Genomic DNA, 20,079 nt, shown 5'->3' on the forward strand with positions numbered 1-20,079 from the left:
CACATGTTGACTTCAGCTTCAGGAGGTTTGGCGAAGCAAATTGATACAGTGCCTTCTGTATGCTTTTCTTCTTTGACCAGAATATTTTTTGACATTTTTCTTCCTGATGATCTCCTTGTTGTTTTTTTAAAGCAAAAGACTAGGTAAGTGGCCTTAAAGTTTCAAATTAAAAATAAAACTGATCCACGTTTTTGCAGAAAGGCCAACCCCTGGGAGGTGGGTGTGGGTGGGAGAAGTAGCATGATTGTTTTATACCTACAAGAAAATGATCTGAGGAAATCCCCTAGTGGATTACTAGCCTTCCCTGTTGTCACAGGCTGCTGGGAACAAGACAGAATGGCACCTCAGAATGCTCTGTGTCATTTTTGTCAGCAATTGTTTCTTGAACCCTTGTTGACACAAAGATTACAGTGCCTCTGGTTAGCTTCTAAAATCAGACAAGGATTTGCAATGTTCAGGATGGAAAGGTGGTACAGAGCTCCTATTATAATGTATGAGTGAGGCCACTATCCTGTTCAGGTTCTACTAATCAGGAAGTCCTGCACGCATAAGCATCACAGAACTGCACCACAAAATCCTGTACTACCAACATGCAGGCAAGATCTTCTGCTCAGCTGGCATTCAACAGGATCCTAGAGTTTGTCTTTAAGGTGCCACAGGACTGTTGTTTTGACTGTCTGGGACTAACACTGCAACTCCCAGGGAAAGGCATACAGCTTGCAGAAGCTGTGCTGGGCCATCGAGGACAATTCCAAAATCCAGGTTAGGACAATGCCTTTAGTAGGCCAGCACAAGACCCGTGGGCAAGTTTCGAGCTCTCGGTTACACACAATAGGAATTCCTTCTGAGTAAGCAGGCGTTAAGCTCTGCGCTGTTCATCACGGTCAAAGAAAGAAAACAATCACAGCAGTCAGTAAACGAGGGCCCGAGGCGGGCGGGCTGGCAGGCGCGCTCAGCCGCTTCCCCCACTCCCCTCGCCCCACTCTTGGTGCCACTGAGCGTGTCGGCTTTCACCGCGCTGGCTTGGGCGGGCCCTCCGCCCGCCCCCCCCCCACGACCAATCAAATACTTCGGTGGGGTCTCTTCCCACCCCCGGGACTGCCAGTCCGAACGTGGTCTCCGGGGTTGCATCGTGCCCGAGAAGAGCAGAGCGAGAGCAGGCATCCTGCGTTTGGGGGGGGGGAGCACCGTGCACGTCCACAAGGCTCCGGTCTGCACGGCGCCCCTCTTTGGGGACGATGGGGTCCGTGTTAAGCAGCGACGGCCGGGACGGGGCGACGGCGCCGGGGCCCGGGGGCCACCGAGACAGCATTCAGATGGCTCCGCAGTTCGGGCGCGCCGGAGAAGCGAACCCGCGGCAGCCACCGCAGGTCCCTTCCTTTGACTGCTCCATCTGCTTGGAGGTCCTCCACCAGCCGATGAGGACGCGGTGCGGCCACGTGTAAGTGCGGCTCGGCTTTCCGTGGAGGTTCGGGGCGGGAAGCGAATTCTGCCCTACACATTTTTTGTGTGTTTTATTATTTTTCAAATGCTGTTGAATTTGGTTTTGTTTTCTTCCTCGTTGGGGTTAGCAGTTCTTTGCAAGCTCACTGGAAGTAAACCGCACGGATCACGGGGAGTTAATCTCCAAGTAAATATTCATAGGATCGTATGTTGGCTTTTCTTTTGTTAGAACTTTGTTTTGATTGTGTTTCACACGAGGTGCGCTAGAGAGGCATTTTGCTCTAGATCTGGACCAATCAAAATCCGGATTTATTGTTCCGTTATTTGAAGGAAAGGAATTGATTCCAGTTTGGGATTCTCAGTTCGTGACTTTTTGTTATGAATGCGGAAACGAGATGGAAAAATTGTTTTTTTGAACTACAATTCTAGAAAACCATAAGCAGCTGGCCACGAAAGTATGAAATTGAAATCCGAAACCATTAACTTTTTGTCTGCACCAAAGATACTCCGAGTGGGTAAAACTGGGTAAAAGAGCAAACAGGAGCAATTTAACTTGAAGCTTATGCGTCTGGAAACAGAATTTGGTCAGTTCAATTTGAACGACAGGACTAAAGATGAGCCTTCCTTAAGTTTGCATTGCTTTTAATTTTTTTTCTCTTTAATATGGTAGTATGGAACAAACCTTTCTATATCTGAGTAAGAAAAGAGGGATGTGTGGTTTCAAGCTATTTGTATTAATATGCTAATACTTGTTATGTTTATGAGTCTCTAGTTTTTATCTGCACTTTCCTAGTAAAAATTAATGTGTGTGTGTCTGTGTGTGTGAGTGTGTGTGAATGTGTCTACTTTAATGACTTATAGTAAGAATTACACCAGGACAATGTATGGTGTGCTTTTACATCTTAAAAGTAACATGGAAATACTATGTATTAATTCCAATTTTGTGGTCTTGTCAATAATGTAGGCTTGTTTTAATTTACCACAAATGAAAACACTTCCCATGTATTTTTTAATCAATAAGCATAGGATTTATTATTCTTCATGCCTTGGTGTGTATTTACATATTAATTAGGTACAGTATCTGCCTGATAATTTGTTTACATTTTGAAACGAGGGAAGTATTCTTAGTTTTTGGTAGAAATATGCACATTTTAATTACATGAGATGGGGGGAACACCCCTTATTTTGTATGTGAAAGTTAAATGAAAACAACAGTATTCCAAACTGTACTCCAAAAATCTAAAGATCCTGTATTCACTGAAGTTAATTTATTCCTCATTATGTAAAGACAGACACAGATCTTTTTAGCGCCAATGTGCCAAAATGGTTCTTACTCATTAAAATTACAAAGTGTTTCTGATTTTCCTTTTTTTAAAATGTGGGCAAACAAAATACAGCCATAGATGGACCATAATTCAAGATGGGGAGTCAAGACCTCTGAAAATATTTGTGGTGAGGCATTGTATGGATAGAGCTGTATGAAATATGGATACTCCTTTGCACAGTAAAGGGAAGGCACAGGAATTAAATGATTAGCAGCTTCCTGCAATGTTTTGGCCTATTCACTGTATTAGAATTGTTGAATCTTCAATATTGGAAGAATATTGGTGGAATATTGAAATCCAGCATTCAAATTCAAAAATATTTATTTTATTTATATCCTGCTCATCTAGACCGAAGTCTACTCTGGTCAGCTAACAGCACTTTCACAACAGATTCATAAAACAATAGCAGTATAAAATAACATCTAGTTTGGGAGTTTATAGTGCTAGCATTAATGTTAAAATATAGCTATGTGTGTACAAATAATTTACAAATGCATTCCTTAGGAAATGTTGGTTGATAGCAACCCAAGCCATTTCTTATTATTTTCTAAAAATTGTGTATTAATGTATTAGACTTTTCTCTCTGCTGCTGGGAGCTCCAAATTTTTCAAGCTGGAATGATTCAAACAGGCTTTTCTCCATGTGGTGAATTGTGATACTGTACGTTTATGTAAGAGTGGGGCATGTCTATAGGTAATGTTTTGGTGATAGGTAAAGTTGGGGCATAATGTTGTGGCCTGCAGGGGGATATGCAAGAGCAAGGCAGCATGGTTTTAATGTGGGGATTGAGTGCTTGTCAGATCATGTGGGAAGGCCCTTGTGTTGTGAAGGAAAAGCTTTTGTGCTGTTAATTACTTAATTGACAGGTCTGAAAGTGTCATTAAAATCACTTACCCATCAGTTACTCTGTTCCCATGCTTTCAAGTAACACATGCAGGACTTGCCTCAACTCTGGTCACTGTATATCATGCCAATACAGTGGACCCTCTACTTAAGGAATTAATCCGTGTTGGAATGGTGGCTGCAAGTCGAAAAGTCTGTAAGTCGAATCTCCATTGACCTACAATGCACTAAAAACCGATTAATCCCATAACCAGTGGTTTTTATTCTATTTTTATTCCATTTTGGTTTTTTTCTGGTCTCTTAAGTCGATTCTCTGGCTGCAAGTCGAATCTAAATTTTGCAGCCAGAGAAGTCTGTAACTCGAAAAGTCTGTAAGTCGAGCCGTCTGTAAGTCGAGGGTCCACTGTAGTTTAAAACGACACAGTATGTGAACAGTGATCAGATAAATCATGCATGTATTACTTGAAAGTAAAGAGTAACAGATGAAAAGGGAATCATTCTGGCATATAAATTAGATGTATTTTGCAAAATTACTGTTCACACTTCTGATGTTCTGTACTCTTAAGACTGTTAAGTAACTTTTCATGTTATTTTTCTATATAAAAGTTTTTGAGTAATGTAGTTTGATGCTTTAAATGAGAAAGTGGTTTCATAGTGAACCATAAAAGGATCTTCAGAGGTGGGACCAGAGGAAGAAAAGAAAAGGGGGGGCTGTGGGTTGGAATATGATTTGCATTACATCCAATATGGGTGAACTCCAAAATAAATCTACAGTCCCTGTATGAGCATGATTGCAGTTCCAAATGTAACACAGGCTGTAAATCAAATTGTTCTGATTCAGCTTTTCAGTGTAGTTGTACCCTTAGACGCAGCATTGATAAAAGCTTTAATCATACTCCATGAATTATCTCCAAATCTGTGTACCCACTATTTTGCCAGTCTACCATTACTCAGGCATATTATTAGAGAATTCTGATTTGTGCACGTTTATATGCATTATTATGTCTGATTGCAGTGATATCTATAAGAACTGGTTTCATTCTGTAATATGAGATAACTTGGGAAACAAGATGTGCTCTAGTTCCCACTGTCTGCTCTAGAATTTTATTTATCTGAATGTCTTATATCTAATAGGCTCTGGACATAAAACAGCACAATGGTGCTGAATTTTCTTTCAGACTGGCTAAGGATCATAGCATTCTACACACAATCAATTGATTCTTGTCAGTGGGTGCTTTTCGTGGGAGTTGGGTTAATATAGCAAAATCTTTCACTTTTGGACAGTTACGCGTAACCAAAGAGCTATGGATACAATCTAACTGGTAGCAAACACTTGTGTGCTCCATTGATTTTAGGAGAATGAAACAAAATCCTAAGGCTTCCTCAGTAAATTCAGCTGGATGTAAAAGTATAATACTGTGCTTGGATTGTATCTTATGTTCTCATTTCTCCTATATAGAGAGAAGAGTTTGTAGCCACTATTAGGTAGATACTTTGCCACTAATGAGTAACTACAGCTATATGAGAGAGCTCTGCAAGAGAACACACTATCTTCTGTGACCTCGTGTTATCAATAGTCCAGTGGCTTAGGGTGATCAAGTAAACAATCTGATTGACAGGCAACTAGGAATCAATTATTAACTCCAGTAAGAAGCAATTTCCTAAAAGGTCATGTCTGCTGGTAATCATAATCATGGTACATTTTGAAATTGCAGTCTTTGAATTTGAGTTTTGTAGGAAAACACAGTGTTTATTACTTTTTTTTTAAAATCTCTGACAGGTTTTGCCACTCTTGTATTGCAACAAGTTTAAGGAATAACACATGGACGTGTCCTTATTGTCGGGCTTTTCTTCCTTCTGAAGGTATTCCTGCAACTGATGTTGCCAACATGATGAAAAATATATACCAAAACTGTACAGAATGTGAAACACAGGTAAAAAAAATTCCACAATCTGGCATCTTATAGAGCTTTAAAAATAGATGTAATGTGCCCCTGCAACTAAGTCCTGTTGTCTAAATTTTCTGGACACATTATGCCCAATGTAAAAATACATGATCCTGTATTTCATTTGCATCTTATACCTTCATGAAACCAGGAACCACACTTTTTTCTTTAACTGTTAAAGTAATATATTGAATTTTAACATTTTGAATGTCTTACTTAATCATGTTAATAAATAATTACTGTTGGGATTGAGGTACTGTTAAGAATGAGCCTACAATTTTGCAATACCCAAATTCTAAATACTTCACTTAGAAATAGGTCTCACTATAGTTCTTTTCATGTAATAGGGATGGTCTAACCAAAGGGAAACTTTCAAGTGTCTTAAATGATTTCAAATAAAAATGTAAAGAAGTACTTACAGGCTATAGTGCTCAACTGTGTACCTGAGAGTAAATACACTGAGCTCAAGCAGGTTTACTTGTCAGTACACATAGGGTTGTACTGTGAATCATTTAAGTGTATGTCCTTTTGGTTGGACCAACAGAGTTATTAAACTTAGTTAGATTTTGGATTTTTGTTCTTATGGCTAAGATAATCAACTTTAATATTTGAAGGACTAAACAAACCAATGGCTGAAATCCTCTTGAGTATCTTTATGCTATGCAAGTAGAATGACACCATCATCTCATGACAGCAGTATTTAATTTTATGGAAAGCTTTCTATCCTCCTCCCTCAGATTTCAAGGTTCCCTAGGTCTCCTTGTTGACAATGAGGCATGACAATGAGACATGACAAGCTATGCAAACTTTATGTGAGCACTAGTAGTATTCTGGCCAACTAATGTAATCGTATAGCATACCATTTCATACATTAGCCACACAAATTCAGTGGAACTTGTAGACCACTGTTTATAGGACTGCAGCAAGAATGAATGACTAAGATTTCTTTATATGATTTAGGTATGCCTTAGTGAAATGAGATCTCATTTGAGGACTTGTGACAAATATACAGAGAAATATGGACCCTTACAAGAGGTCACATACCCAGAAACAAGGTAAAATATTCTTGATAAAACTAATAAAATGCATTTCCTTAGTATGTATTGCCAAGTAAAATAGATAAGGAAGCAGCCCATGATGGATCTGTGGTGGGATTTTTTAAAAACTAAAATCTCTCACCTTGCCCATCCCTGTCTATTCTGCACTGATGCATTCATTTTTAATATACAGTACTGTGGTATATCAGCTATGAAAAACAACTTGCCCCACCTCTTTTGGGTCCATACATGGGGTGAAAAAGAATCCGAAGTTGCACCCAGAACATAAGAGAGAGCACAAAGGCAAGACTGTAGTATTTTCAAGGTCATCTCAAAAAGTGTGGCACCTTAAATTCCTTAAATTTTTATTTACATAAGCTTTTATGGACTGCAGCCCCATCATTAGATTCATGGAACATTGCCTCATTTGGAAGATTATTATTATACAGTGGTGCCACGACTTACGAACTTAATCAGTCCCAGAAGATGTTTGTAACTGGAAATGCTCGTAAGTCGAAGCACCATTTCCCATTGAAATGCATGGGAACAGGATTAATCCGTTCCAGCATTTCAAAAATAAAAAAAATTAAACACTGCAAGCCCCTGGGGTTGCAAAAAACAAAAATTATCCAAAAATAAACATAACTCCACCAGCGCAATCCCACCCTGCAAAAGCCACCCAAAACATTTTGGGTGGTGGAGGCCCGGGCTGGGCAGTGGTGGTGGAACTCAGGCCGGGTAGCAGTGGTGGGGCCTGGGCCGGGCTCCGGGAGGCTGAGCATGGTCGAGATGGTCCAGCGGCTCACCTCCCGCTGCCGGCGGTAGAAGCCCTGGAAGCTGAGCCTTCCTTTTCCTAACCGTTGGGGGCGAAAGAGCTACAAAGAAGCAGCTTCTTCGCCACCAACGGTTTGAATTTCCTGCCCTTTTCCACTGCCTTTTTTGGTTCGTACCTCAAAGCTCCGTTTGCAAGAAGCAAAATTTTGTGGCCAGAGCTATTCGTACATTGAAATGTTTGTCAGTAGGAGCATTCGTAAGTCGAGGTACCACTGTATATGTATTTTGCCTGAGGGACTGTAAACAGAGCAATCAGTGGGAATTAAAATGTACAGTGGTGATTGCTATCTTAGTGATCCCCTTCATGGATTGCTGCATTGTTGTGGCGAAGAGGTTTGAGTAATTCAGAGAAGCTATGGGCTATGCCATGCAGGGACACCCAAGACTGGCAGGTCATAGTGGAGAATTCTGATTAAACGCGATACACCTGGAGGAGGTACTGGGAAGCGACTTCAGTATCTTTGCCAAGAAAACTCCATGGACAGAAACAAAAGGCAAAAAGATACAACTCTGGAAGATGAGCCCCTCCAGTCAGAAGGCGTCCAACATGCTACTGAGGAAGTGTGGAGGACATGTACTAGTAGCTCCAGAGCTAATGGAGTGGTTGGGCCAAAGCCGAAAGGATGGTCAGCTGCAGACACACCTGGAAGTAAAAGGAAAGTCCGATTCTGCAAAGAAAAATATGGCATAGGAACCTGGAATGTAAGATCTATGAACCTTGGGAAGCTGGATGTGGTCAAACAGGAGATGGCAAGAATAAACATTGACATCCTGGGTGTCAGTGAACAAAAATGGACAGGAATGGCTGATTTCGATTCAAACTATTACCATATCTTCTGTTATGGGCAAGAATCCCGTAGAAGCAATGGAGTAGCCCTGATAGTCAACAAAAGAGTGGGACAAGCTGTACTGGGATACAGTCTCAAAAATGATAGAATGATTTCAATATGAATCCAAGGCAGAGCTTTCAACATCACAGTAATCTACGTTTACGCACCAACCACCGATACTGAGGCAGGACAAAGGCTAATAGAGTTTTGTCAAAAGAACAAGCTGGTCATCACAAACACTCTTTTCCAACAACATAAGAGGTGATTCTACACATGGACATCACCAAATGGGCAATACTGAAATCAGATTGATTATATTCTCTGCAGCCAGAGATAGAGAAGCTCTATACAGTCAGCAAAAACAAGACATGGAGCTGATTGTGGCTCTGATCGTCAGCTTCTTATAGCAAAATTCAAGCTTAAACTGAAGAAAGTATGAAAAACCATTGGGCTAGTCAGGTATAATCTAAACCAAATCCCTTACGAATACACAGTGGAAGTGAAGAACAGATTCAAGGAATCGATTTGGTGGACAGAGTGCCTGAAGAACTATGGATGGAGGCCCGTAACGTTGTACAGGAGGCAGCATCAAAAACCATTCCAAAGAAAAGGAAATGCAAGAAAGCAAAGTGGCTGTCCAACGAGACCGTACAAATAGCAGAGAAGAGAAGGGAAACAAAATGGAAGGGAGACAGGGAAAGTTACAGAAAATGGAATGCAGATTTTTCAAAGAATAGCAAGGAGAGACAAAAGGGTCTTCTTAAATGAACAGTGCAAAGAAATAGAGGAAAATAATAGAAAGGGAAAAACCAGAGATTTGTTAAAGACAATTGGAGCTATTAAAGGAACATTTTGTGCAACGATGGATATGATAAAGGATAAAAATGGGAGGGACTTCACAGAACCAGAAGACATCAAGAAGAGGTGGTAAGAATACAGAGAGGGATTATACCAGAAAGATTTGGATGTCCCAGAGAACCCAGATAGTGTGGTTGCTGACCTTGAGCCAGACAACCTGGAGAGTGAAGTGGGCCTTAGAAAGCATGGCTAACAATAAGACCGGTGGAGGTGATGGCATTCCAGTTGAACTATTTAAAATCCTAAGAGATGATGCTGTTAAGGTGCTACACTCAATATGCCAGCAAGTTTGGAAAACTCAGCAGTGACCAGAGGATTGAAAAAGATCAGTCTACATCCCAATCCCAAAGAATGGCAGTGCCAAAGAATGCTCTAACTACTGTACAATTGCACTCATTTCACACACTAGCAAGGTTATGCTCAAAATCCTCCAAGCTAGGCTTCAGCAGTATGTGGACCGAGAACTCCCAGAAGCACAAGCTGGATTTTGAAGGGACAGAGGAACTAGAGACAAACTGCTAACATGTGCTGGATTATGGATAAAGCCAGAGAGTTCCAGAAAAACATGTGCTTCTGCTTCATTGACTATGCAAAAGCCTTTGACTATGCGGACCGCAGCAAACTATGGCAAGTTCTTAAAAGAAATGGGAGTGCCTGACTACTTTATCTATCTCCTGAGAAATCTGTATGTGGGACAGGAAGCAGTTAGAACTGGATATGGAACAACTTGATTGGTTCAAAATTGGGAAAGGAATATGACAAGGCTGTATATTGTCTCCCTGCTTATTTAACTTACATGCAGAATACATCATGGAAAAGGCAGGACTGGATGAACACCAAACCGGAATTCAGATTGCTGGAAGAAATATCAACAACCTCCGATATGCAGATGATACCACTCTGATGGAAGAAAGTGAGGAGGAATTAAAGAACCTCTTAATGAGAGTGAAAGAGGAGAGTGCAAAAAATGGTCTGAAGCTCAGCATAAAAAAACTAAGATCATGGGCACTGGTCCCATTACCTCGTGGCAAATAGAAGAAGATATGGAGGCAGTGACAGATTTTATTTTCTTGGGCTCTATGATCACTGCAGATGGTGACAGCAGCCACGAAATTAAAAGACGCCTGCTTCTTGGGAGGAAAGTGATGACAAACCTCAACAGCATCTGAAAAAGTAGAGACATCTCTTTGCTGACAAAGATCTGTATTCTCAGAGCTATGGTTTTTCCAATAGTGATGTATGAAAGTGGGAGCTGGACCATAAAGAAGGCTGACCGCCAAAGAATTGATGCTATCCATTCTAAAGGAAATCAACCCTGAGTGCTCACTGGAAGGACAGATCCTGAAGCTGAGGCTCCAATACTTTGGCCATCTCATGAGAAGAGGAGAAGACTCCCTGGAAAATATGCTAATGTTAGGAAAGTGTGAAGGCAGGAGGAGAAGGGGACGACAGAGGATGAGATGGTTGGACAGTGTCACTGAAGCTACCAACATGAATTTGACCCAACTCCAGGAGGCAGCAGAAGACAGGAGGGCCTGGTGTGCTCTGGTTCATGGGGTCAGGAAGAGTCAGACACAACTTGATGACTAGACAACAAAATCTTAGTAATGGCCATTAAGAAATGTTTACTGGGACATTTTTAGGCTAAGGAGCTGAGGAGCTGACTGACATATGTAGTGTGATCTTAAAAAAACCTTTTGTCTTTATTCAAGCCGGAGGAGATAAACTAAAGCCCTCTTGAATCTCTCCATGAACTCTTGTTCAGCAGTTTCACCTTGAAATTAGTTTTTTAAAGGTCCTTTGTGTAAGCATGGCCTGAGGTCAGATCCTTGGTCTTTGAACACTGCCATGAATATTGATCTATGTAAAAGGCAGAAAAGCCTTGCTACCTAATGATGGCATCTGCCACACTGGAAGATGAGAAGGTCTCTGAGCTCTGGATGTTGTACAGGACATTATAATAATTAAATGTCTAGCTAATTCTGAATTATGGCAACTATCTTAGAGTTTTCTGTGTATAAAGTACTCAGAAGAGAAGACATTACTCAGAAGAAGTTTACCAGTCCTTATAGCACTGTCCGAATAGTCATGGGATATAATTGGCATCTCAGTCTAATTCTGTTGACTATCTTCTTTATCATCCAGCTCTAAAGAAGCTGTATAAACAAAAGCTTTGTAGAGGAGCTCAAAGCATTTGTGTATGTAAGAGTCAACCATCTTACATGCTTATTTTTCATGCCCACATTCTTGCTACTATCATAAGAAAAGCCACAGATTTATCGGCAGCATACTGGCTCACCAACCAACAGAGAGTAGACTATCACACTTAATACTTAACTGGATTTCCACTGATGGTTGTAAAGTAAGCCATCATATGTAAAATCCTATTTTCCTATTGGAGTCAATATTAAAATCAGGATTTAATTCCTGGACACTTCTCAAGCCTCGTTTTCATCCTCCTCTCCACCTTCATCCTCCATTGTCTTGCTTGTTCTTTCTGACCCCCTAAACCACCTTCTCTCTTTCATCCGTCTTGAGCTGTCTTGCCTGCTCCCTCCATTCCTCTTGGCTGTCTTCTTCCCTCATGTGTCTGATACTGTCTTATACCCTTCTCTCTCACTACATTGTGTCGATCCCCTCTGCATTCTTCTGGTGTCACCTTTCCTGATGTCAGTGTGCTAGTCATAGAGGTTGTTCAACTCAGCTTTAAAGGGGGATCATTGAATAATTCGGAGTGGTTGTAACAGGGGAGCCATAAAGCAAGCTATTGTACATTGATGGTCTGTTGTAGGTGTTAGGTGGATAATGTATTGCATAAAGAATACAGAAAAATACAACTAACATGTTTGAATATGTTTCTGTTGTTTACAGATTTCCTTGCCCTTTCTGCCAGTATGAATTGGATGAAACTGATCTCCTGGACCACTTTCTCACTTATCACAGATCAGAGAGGAGAGCAGTGGTAAATATCTTATATTTAAATCTATGTCTATATACATATTGTTTAGTGAGTTCATCACTTGTAATAAACTTACATCACTATTTATTTATTTATTTATTTAACTTGTATGCCACCCACACTACCCAAAGGTTTCTGGGCGGCTTACAACAATTAAAAAAAATTGTCATCAAGACCCACAGTTGGTATTATTTCAATTAAAAGCCTTCTGGAACAGGAAGGTTTTGACATGGTGCTGAAATGTCATCAGTGTTGGCACCAGACGAATCTCAATCCCAATTGGGAAGGTGTTCCATAGCCTGGGGGCAGCTGCCGAAAAGACCCTTTGCCTACAAGCCATCCCTCTTATCTCCTTGAGGGACGGCTCTTTCAAAAGGGCCCCCGGCTAGATCTTAACTGCCAGGTAGGTTCATATGGAAGTAGGCGGTCCTTCCATACACTTTACACTAGTACTTGTAAAGTGGTCTAAACTGGAATATGCATGTTATATTCTACCATTATACTTCCAATATACTATTTTTAACCATGGCAGCTGATTTGAAGAGTGATCTCAGCAGCCTTTTATCTTAGAAAGCTATGCCTTTGAACTGGAGACATAAAAAGAATGAGGGCTTTATAGTCTTTATGTACCAAAGAAACCTACAAATCCTGTCCAGCTTTTTCATCTACATGAGCCGTATTTTGTTTGCTAAGATATTTGTATGGCTTGCATTGTATGGTTTGCAAGCTATAAAAGTGTGAATGTCACCACTAGGGGAGTACTCATATTTTTCATTCAAGTGACTCAGGCTATTTCTAGGTAGTTCTGTGTGCTTGCTTGCTTGTCCATATTGCGTGGAAAGATATCTCTGCATATCTTGAGCCTTCCTGGTCATTTCCTCACCTTAACCTGCCTCACAGGGATGCTGTAAGGGTGAAGTAGAGAATAGAAGAGCTGAGCTGAGCTGAGCTGTGGTTCCATGCAAACTGGGGGAAAGATAGGATACAGATGCCAGAAACAAATAATACTCAAAATTATACTGCCCATCGACAGATGGGACTTTTAACACATGTTTTCAAATCTACATTTTCCTGACCTGCAATTTAAAATATTCCAGCTCTAAATGGGCTACATTGCTGAATGTGTAGCTTGGTAATTTCAGAAGCAAATGCTGTTTCAATATCTTTTTGTTGTTGAACAGTATGGACAAAATCTTCATGTATTATATAAATTAGCATATGTCAGGATGACCCTAGAACAAAGATTACTTGTTTTATTCCTGCGGGAGAGCTGCCAGTAATGTAAGCAATGCTTGCTTGTGTGTGTAAATTCTATGTTTACACATGGAAGAGTGTAAAATGTGATTTTATACAAAATGGTGACTGTAAAATGTGATTTTACACAAAATGATGCAGTGTGGACTAAACCAGTTCAGAATCCCACTATCCGTTCCATTCTTCTTCCCACCAAACTCCTCCTCTCTTCCCCAACAGTCAATCAATATTGTGAGGCCACTAAGCCTGCTCAGTCTTTGATAAGCTGTTTTGGATTTCAGTGCCTAACCCCACATTTCACACACATGCCCAAATATGTTTTTTGCACTGACCAAACCTCTGTAGGATATGGTAATACCTTTCTTTTGTTTAGACAGTCACACTCAAGAGACCTGAGATCATTATTGCTACATATATGGGGGAAAGAGTCTGAAACTCTTTTCAGGAGAATGAATGCATTGTTACCCCTCCGTCCTGCACTCCTATATAAACATTGCCACTGTCCTGAGATTTGTGTGTGCACAAAGGGCCTGTTTGATGGGTGCCAGTTTGCACACACAAATGTAATGGCAACCGTTCTTGAATGAGTTGCTCTGGGCCTGCATTGGAATTCCCTGCCTTGAAATAGATAATTGGCACAACTGGGTGTTCTTTGTGCACATTGCTTATCTGTACTTTTGTAGATTTTTTTTACTGTAACATGCTGTGACCATGAAAAAGATAGTAATGGGGAGGGCATTCTAGTAAAAAGAGATTCCATAGCACTACCTCATTCATGCAAAAAGAAGTGCATGTGTGTGGCACAAATATACAGGGCATTCATAGGATCATAGAATAGTGAAGTCAGAAGGGGCCTATAAGGCCATCAAGTCCAACCCCCTGCTTGATGCATGACTGTAAATCCAAGGATATCTTCTAGGTGATTGTCTAAGTTTCTCTTGAATGCCTCCAGTGTTGGAGCACTCACCATCTCTCGAGGTAATTGGTTCCACTGGTTTATAAAATAAAACTGAGCATTTAAACTTGATATAAGTCAACTTTACTGTTAATCAGAAAATGTTTGTGATTACTAATACATTCAGCTTACTCAGATAAAGTCCTTCAGTTGTACTTCCCCCAGATATTTCACATTTCTTCCTCGTTAGTGATAATAATGATTTCATTTGCTACATCTTTATGGTGAAAATCTGTCCTAATTTAGCTCATTTATATTTTCCCCCTTTGAACTATTTACAGTACTGTCCAATATGTCGTTTCCTCCCTGGCGATGGTCCAAGTTATTACAGCAGGAATTTTATAAGGCACCTTCAGCTCAGACATACATTCTATTATGAAGACTATATAGTGAGTAAATTGTACAGTTATTTTTCCCATAGCCGCTCCAGTCTTTTGTGCTGGTCTGCAGTATGAGTATAATCCCTCTGGATGAGTATATTCTAGAAATCACTGCAGCATGTTTCTCAGCATATTAGTGAATAAAGTGATATACAGTATAGCAATATAGATCTTAGGTCACCAAGTATGTCTGTCTAAAGTGGGGCAGGCAAACAGGGAGCGTTGCAACAAATATTTATGGCAAACACAAGTGAATTTATACCAAAATATAAGTAGAAGGGTTAGAGTTGTAGCAACCTACCAGATAGTATATTGCAAAAGAAAATCAGTGATTAATAGGGTATCTAGTGCATTTGCCTCTTCTGTGCTATGGCAGAAGTCGTACCAATAACATTTTTGATGCAGATGACAATAACCTAAAACAGGGGTCTTCAAAATTTTGACTGTGAGGGCCACACCAGATATTCTCAACAGTTTTGAGAGCCGAAGGAACAGGAATGTGTGTGCATATGCATGACCGCACGCACACACACTCGCCTTCCTGCATGCATACTGCCTGAGCACATGGGCTGAAGGGAATGGACTGAATAAAATGGCAAAGTGGGCCGGATGTGGCCTGCAGACCGCAGTTTGGAGACCCCTGACCTAAAAGAAAGCTCACAAAGTCAAAGCCCCTAGGACTTTCTGATCAGCACGGACTATGACATCATCTACCACTCCTCTCAGGCTTTGTGGTTCCCTTGAAACTTAACTACAATCCTTACAGGAGCTGAGAGAAAAATGGATGCTCCCAGCAACTGTATATTGAAGCAGGCTGTCTCTGTTGGAATGCAAAATATCTGGGAATAGTTTAATCTTGGGCAATTAAGAGCCATTGCCTTTAGAAAATACCTGCATATTAGTTGATATAGAACAATCCAACTATCTGCGTGGACTCTCTGTCATGATGGGCACCTGAACTTCTAAATTTACCACTATACTGCTACTTTCTCTTTTGGGTTATTTTCTTCAGTATCCAAAAGTTTTTTTTCGTACTTCTCCAGTCAGTACTTCGTTATATTGAGTTAGCAGCTTAGAACTGCTGGATTGCTCAGTGGTTCAGGTCTCTAGCTGCAGAGCCAGAGGTTGGGAGTTCAATTCCCACTGTGCCTCCTTGGCGGGAGCTGAATAATCCATAGGTCCCTTCCAGCTCTGCATTTCTTAAGATGATGATGATTAAAGTACCCTGAAGTTTATAAGGCTACAAAAAGCTTATGGTGAAGAGAATCCTATAAAACAATCCAGTGCTAACTCAATAACACAGAATGTTGACAGACTGAAGCCCTGGTCAGGTAATTAAAGAGGGGATAAATTAAGTCCCCAAGGAAAGGATTATGGTAGCCTTGAACCTTTTTTCCAGGCTGGCCATGCAACTGGAAATCCTGAAAAAGTAGAGTTCCTTATTACACTGTCATCTCCAGAATGTAACTCTTTAGAGACAGGTGAGCAGGACTATACCCTGTTCCTTCTATGTTTATCCCTTTTTATTGAATCCCAAAGAGGAGGGGAAAGCATGGGTGTGAAAGGAGAGAAACAAGATAATTAGAGGAGGAAGATAGTGGAAGGGGAGTATAGAAATGGAACAAATTATACCAAACTAGCTCATTGTGTATAAAGCCCTACCCTGATTCACACAAAGTAATATTTTCTTCCAGGGCCCACTTGGTCTTTTCTATTATTGCTAGTGTTAATTATAATAGCTGAATAGAAAAGGAAGAATCATACATATGAATGCTTTGATATATTATTGTCTGGGTTTTTATGTTTGTTTTCTTACATGAATGGACTCTATTTCTACTGTAACTTTTTCTATCCTACAGGTAATACCCTAGTAAGGCACTGATTGGATATCCAGCTGAAAACTGAATTTCTTGTAGTTTAGTATTCAGAAACTTTTAAGATGGCATAAGCCACACTTAAGTTACCTATAGTCCTACAATAGGATCACCACTAGCATCACACTGTTTTTCTTCTGCATTAGTGGAATTTGTTCTGATGGTTGAGGAAATTTGGAATGAAAGTGTGACTGTCATTTTAATGTATGATATTTAATCTGTCAGAGTAACATGCTGTCATGTAAAGGGCAGTAGAGTCTGCAAAGAATTATAAGGATGAAATCTCCATGCCCCCCTCCTTTTTTCTTTTTCTTTTTAAAGAAACAGATACTTCATAGTAATCAGGAAATGCATCCCAAATGGCTTCCTTTTTCTTGTAAATTCATGTGCAGGGAAACCAAAATTTGGATATTAAGTATCAACTACCTTTAACCTAAGAATGATTACTGAATAATTTACTTACCGCTGCTGCCTCAATAAAACTATTTTTATTGCTTAGTAGGTTTATTGATTTATTTTTAGTTCCATGTCTAACTGTCTTTCCTTCTTTTTCAGGATATAAATATTGTAGAAGAAGTTCTCATTGAAAGAGTTCTAGACCGGTCATTTTTAGAGTATGTGCACGTGAATAGTTCCAATATTGTATAAACCATCAAAAGGATTTGAAGAAATGCCAAATGGATTGCATTGTGAATTAAAATGTTGGTTGTTATTTGCTACTGTGAACTCCTTTAGGACCATCCAGCCTTCCAAACAACACAATATATGTTGTCTTGTAAACATTTATATTCCTGTAATGTGAAGACAATCTGAATGGCCATACACGCTGAAGGATTCTTTTTATGATGGGCATGGATGATAAGAAGTGACAGACCTCTTTCCAAAGAAGCAGCAAGTAGCATAGTTTTGGAGCTCTTTCTCTCCCATTAGGATCTCACTGCATTAAGGATTTTTCAGTACACATGGCCCTAAAAGATTATTGCTGATTTTTGCCAGCATTCATTGATTTCATTTATGGAAAACTTTTGTGGTCAAGCCCTTCTTGATCAATTTCCCTGCGTTTATATGATATTTAATGATACTTGGATGCAACCAAGGGGAAATCCTTTTATTAAGAAGTTGATATAGCCCTTCTTGTATGACATCCAAATCACGGGACTGGTTTAGAATAAGAAATTTCCATGCTGATGACTTACCTTGTGGCAATTCTTACCAATGGCATTATGCTGGTATAACTAGTAAGATTCTGGCTATTATATCATTCTAATTCACTCTCAAACTTTCAACAACGTTAAAGGCTGAAAAGTACTTGTTTTTCAAATTAAGCATGCTTTTTTCTAAGGAAACTTCAATTCAGCCATAAAAATTAAAAATGCATTTTGCCTTGCCTATTTATATTGTTATTTTGCCATATTCATCGATCCAGTTTGAAAAATAATTTGGCCAAGTCATTGTTCAGAATATAAATTGTTACTGCTTGTTCCTTCCATAAAATGTGCTACTAATGGCCCTTACCTACAGTTTTCAAAAATGAGCACAATTAGAACATATGTGACTGCATTTCCTAGAGCAGGCCAGAGTTAAGACTGTGAAAATGTCTAGCAATGCATTTAACAGCCTGCAGACTATTACTTCTGAATGTTGCACCTTGAAATGCAGAAAGAAAAAAAGAAACTTAAGACTATACAGTATTCGAATCACTGTATAGTCGTGCTGACTTCAATAGAATTCTTCATAATTTAGTTTACATTCATAACAGGTAGAAGATAAGTTGTATATTAATATGGAAAATCAAGTAAAATAATGCCCAAGATAGAAAATCTAAGGAAATTTCAAATATTTCCTCATATCTGATTCCAATAGTTGAGAATAAGGGTCTTGCAGTTTCATTTGGTCTACACACACAAACTAGTGTGCCATTTGTTTTGTTTATGTAGGAGGTATAGTTTTAAATGTTTATAGCAGAAGAGTAAAACTAATACAATTTTCTTATTTTAAGTATTTTAAAACATTTTTCAGTCATGTAGTTGATGTAAATATGTTTTGTAAGAATTAAAGCATTCATTTATAAACCATTGAAATGGCATGAAACATTTGTAAAAATATATTCTGGCAACTGGACTTCTTTCTTGTTGGGTTGAAACATTTTGCTACTGATCCAAGCTGTTTCTTCAGTCTGAGGAGAGTTGATAGGAGATCCCTGATACATCCTCCATGTTGGTTACCCTTCCCTCTGGTCTGGATAAGCTCTTTAGAAGGACAAAAGACTGGGGGGAGGTGAGGGATAATCCCATTTCTGCAGTCCTTCACCCATTGTCATTGGTTGTTGACGATCGTTAACAGTGATCTTTCTTGTGTGTGTCCATAACCCTCCTGGGGATGGATGAAAAGGCAACATGATAAGTAGGAGACAGATTGTATCTTAAGGCCTGAGACATTCTTGGTCATTCCTTACATGGAGGGCATGTCTAAAAAATTAAAAAAGGTTTTTGGTAAACATGCCATACCCATGCCCTTCAAACACACTAAGAGGTCTATAGAACCTGTGTCCTGAGCACAATCCTGTACTGCAGTGAGTCCTGGACCGTTTGTGCATGACAGGAGAAGAAGTTGAACACGTTCCATATGCGTTGTCTCTGACACATTTTTGGTATCACCTGGCAGGACAAAGTTCCAAATAGAGTAATCCTAGAACAAGCTGGAATTTTTAGCATGTATACATTACTGAAACATCAGCGTCTACGTTGGCTTGGGTATACCGTGAGGATGACTGATGGTCAGATTCCAAAAGATCTGTATGGAGAATTAGTGCAGGGAAAGCGCCCCAGAGGGAGACCACAGCTGCAATACAAGGATATCTGCAAGCGGGATCTGAAGGCCTTAGGAATGGACCTCAACAGATGGGAAATTTTGACATCTGAGCGTTCGGCCTGGAGGCAGGCGGTGTAGCATGGCCTCTCACAATTTGAAGAGAGACTTATTTGGTAGGCCTAGCAAAGAGGCAGTCCCGAAACCAGCAACAACAAGGAGCCAGACTGGACAGATTGTGGAACAGATTGTCACTTTCGTGTGGAATGGATTGTCACTGTTGAATTGGCCTTCACTGCCACACTAGAGCTGTTCCAATGCAGAGCACATTACCATAGTCCCTCGAGACTGAAGGATGCCTACAATAATATCTCTAAGGTGCTTGTAGAACATTATTATCCTTGTTATAAGGGAGCTGAATTTGGATAATTCTTACATGAATGGGATACTTTCTATTGGTAGTCTACAATACTCCCGTTTTCCAGTCCAGTGATAGGTGGGTATATGGTTAACTCTACCTAGAAGGAGGGGATAAAAAGTGACCATCACAATGATACACATATGGCAGTGATTCTAGGTCATCCAGAATATTGGAAAGTATTACATTGCTGTTAAGGACATGCTTGCTATTTGAAGACAATACTTTCCCACTCAAAATGTAGGATATTGTTCCAAATTAGAGGACAGCATTTTAGCAGAGATAGAATACATGAGCTGGGAATTCTATCGCCTC

The 20,079-nt window shown here is 39.9% G+C and overlaps 1 protein-coding gene across 2 annotated transcripts; it reads left to right on the top strand.

Moving 5' to 3' along the window:
• Positions 1-1,077: 1,077 nt before the first annotated feature.
• On the top strand, positions 1,078-18,613 carry RNF125 (ring finger protein 125). Of its 2 annotated transcripts, XM_020790975.3 has the most exons (6): positions 1,078-1,441; positions 5,392-5,545; positions 6,518-6,612; positions 11,988-12,078; positions 14,566-14,673; positions 17,094-17,465. In XM_020790975.3, exons 1-6 carry the CDS (start codon positions 1,239-1,241, stop codon positions 17,184-17,186), a joined length of 744 nt encoding a protein of 247 aa, XP_020646634.3. In that variant the 5' UTR covers positions 1,078-1,238; the 3' UTR covers positions 17,187-17,465. The 2 variants fall into 2 exon arrangements, with proteins under 2 accessions (XP_020646634.3, XP_072854990.1); XM_072998889.2 differs by lacking the exon at positions 14,566-14,673 and having other exon boundaries at positions 1,089-1,441; positions 17,094-18,613.
• The last annotated feature ends 1,466 nt before the right edge of the window (positions 18,614-20,079 follow it).

This window comes from Pogona vitticeps, chromosome 4 (assembly GCF_051106095.1).
Source record: "Pogona vitticeps strain Pit_001003342236 chromosome 4, PviZW2.1, whole genome shotgun sequence".
NCBI classification, from domain to species: Eukaryota; Metazoa; Chordata; class Lepidosauria; order Squamata; family Agamidae; genus Pogona; species Pogona vitticeps.

What these genes read in the sequence shown, in the direction of transcription:
- RNF125 (XM_020790975.3), top strand. Translation starts at nt 1,239, where the DNA reads ATGGGGTCCGTGTTAAGCAGCGACGGCCGGGACGGGGCGACGGCGCCG. An exon ending in GATCAGAGAGGAGAGCAGTG is followed by an intron (nt 12,079 to 14,565) that starts GTAAATATCTTA and finishes AACTATTTACAG; the next exon opens with TACTGTCCAATATGTCGTTT. An exon ending in TCTATTATGAAGACTATATA is followed by an intron (nt 14,674 to 17,093) that starts GTGAGTAAATTG and finishes CTTCTTTTTCAG; the next exon opens with GATATAAATATTGTAGAAGA.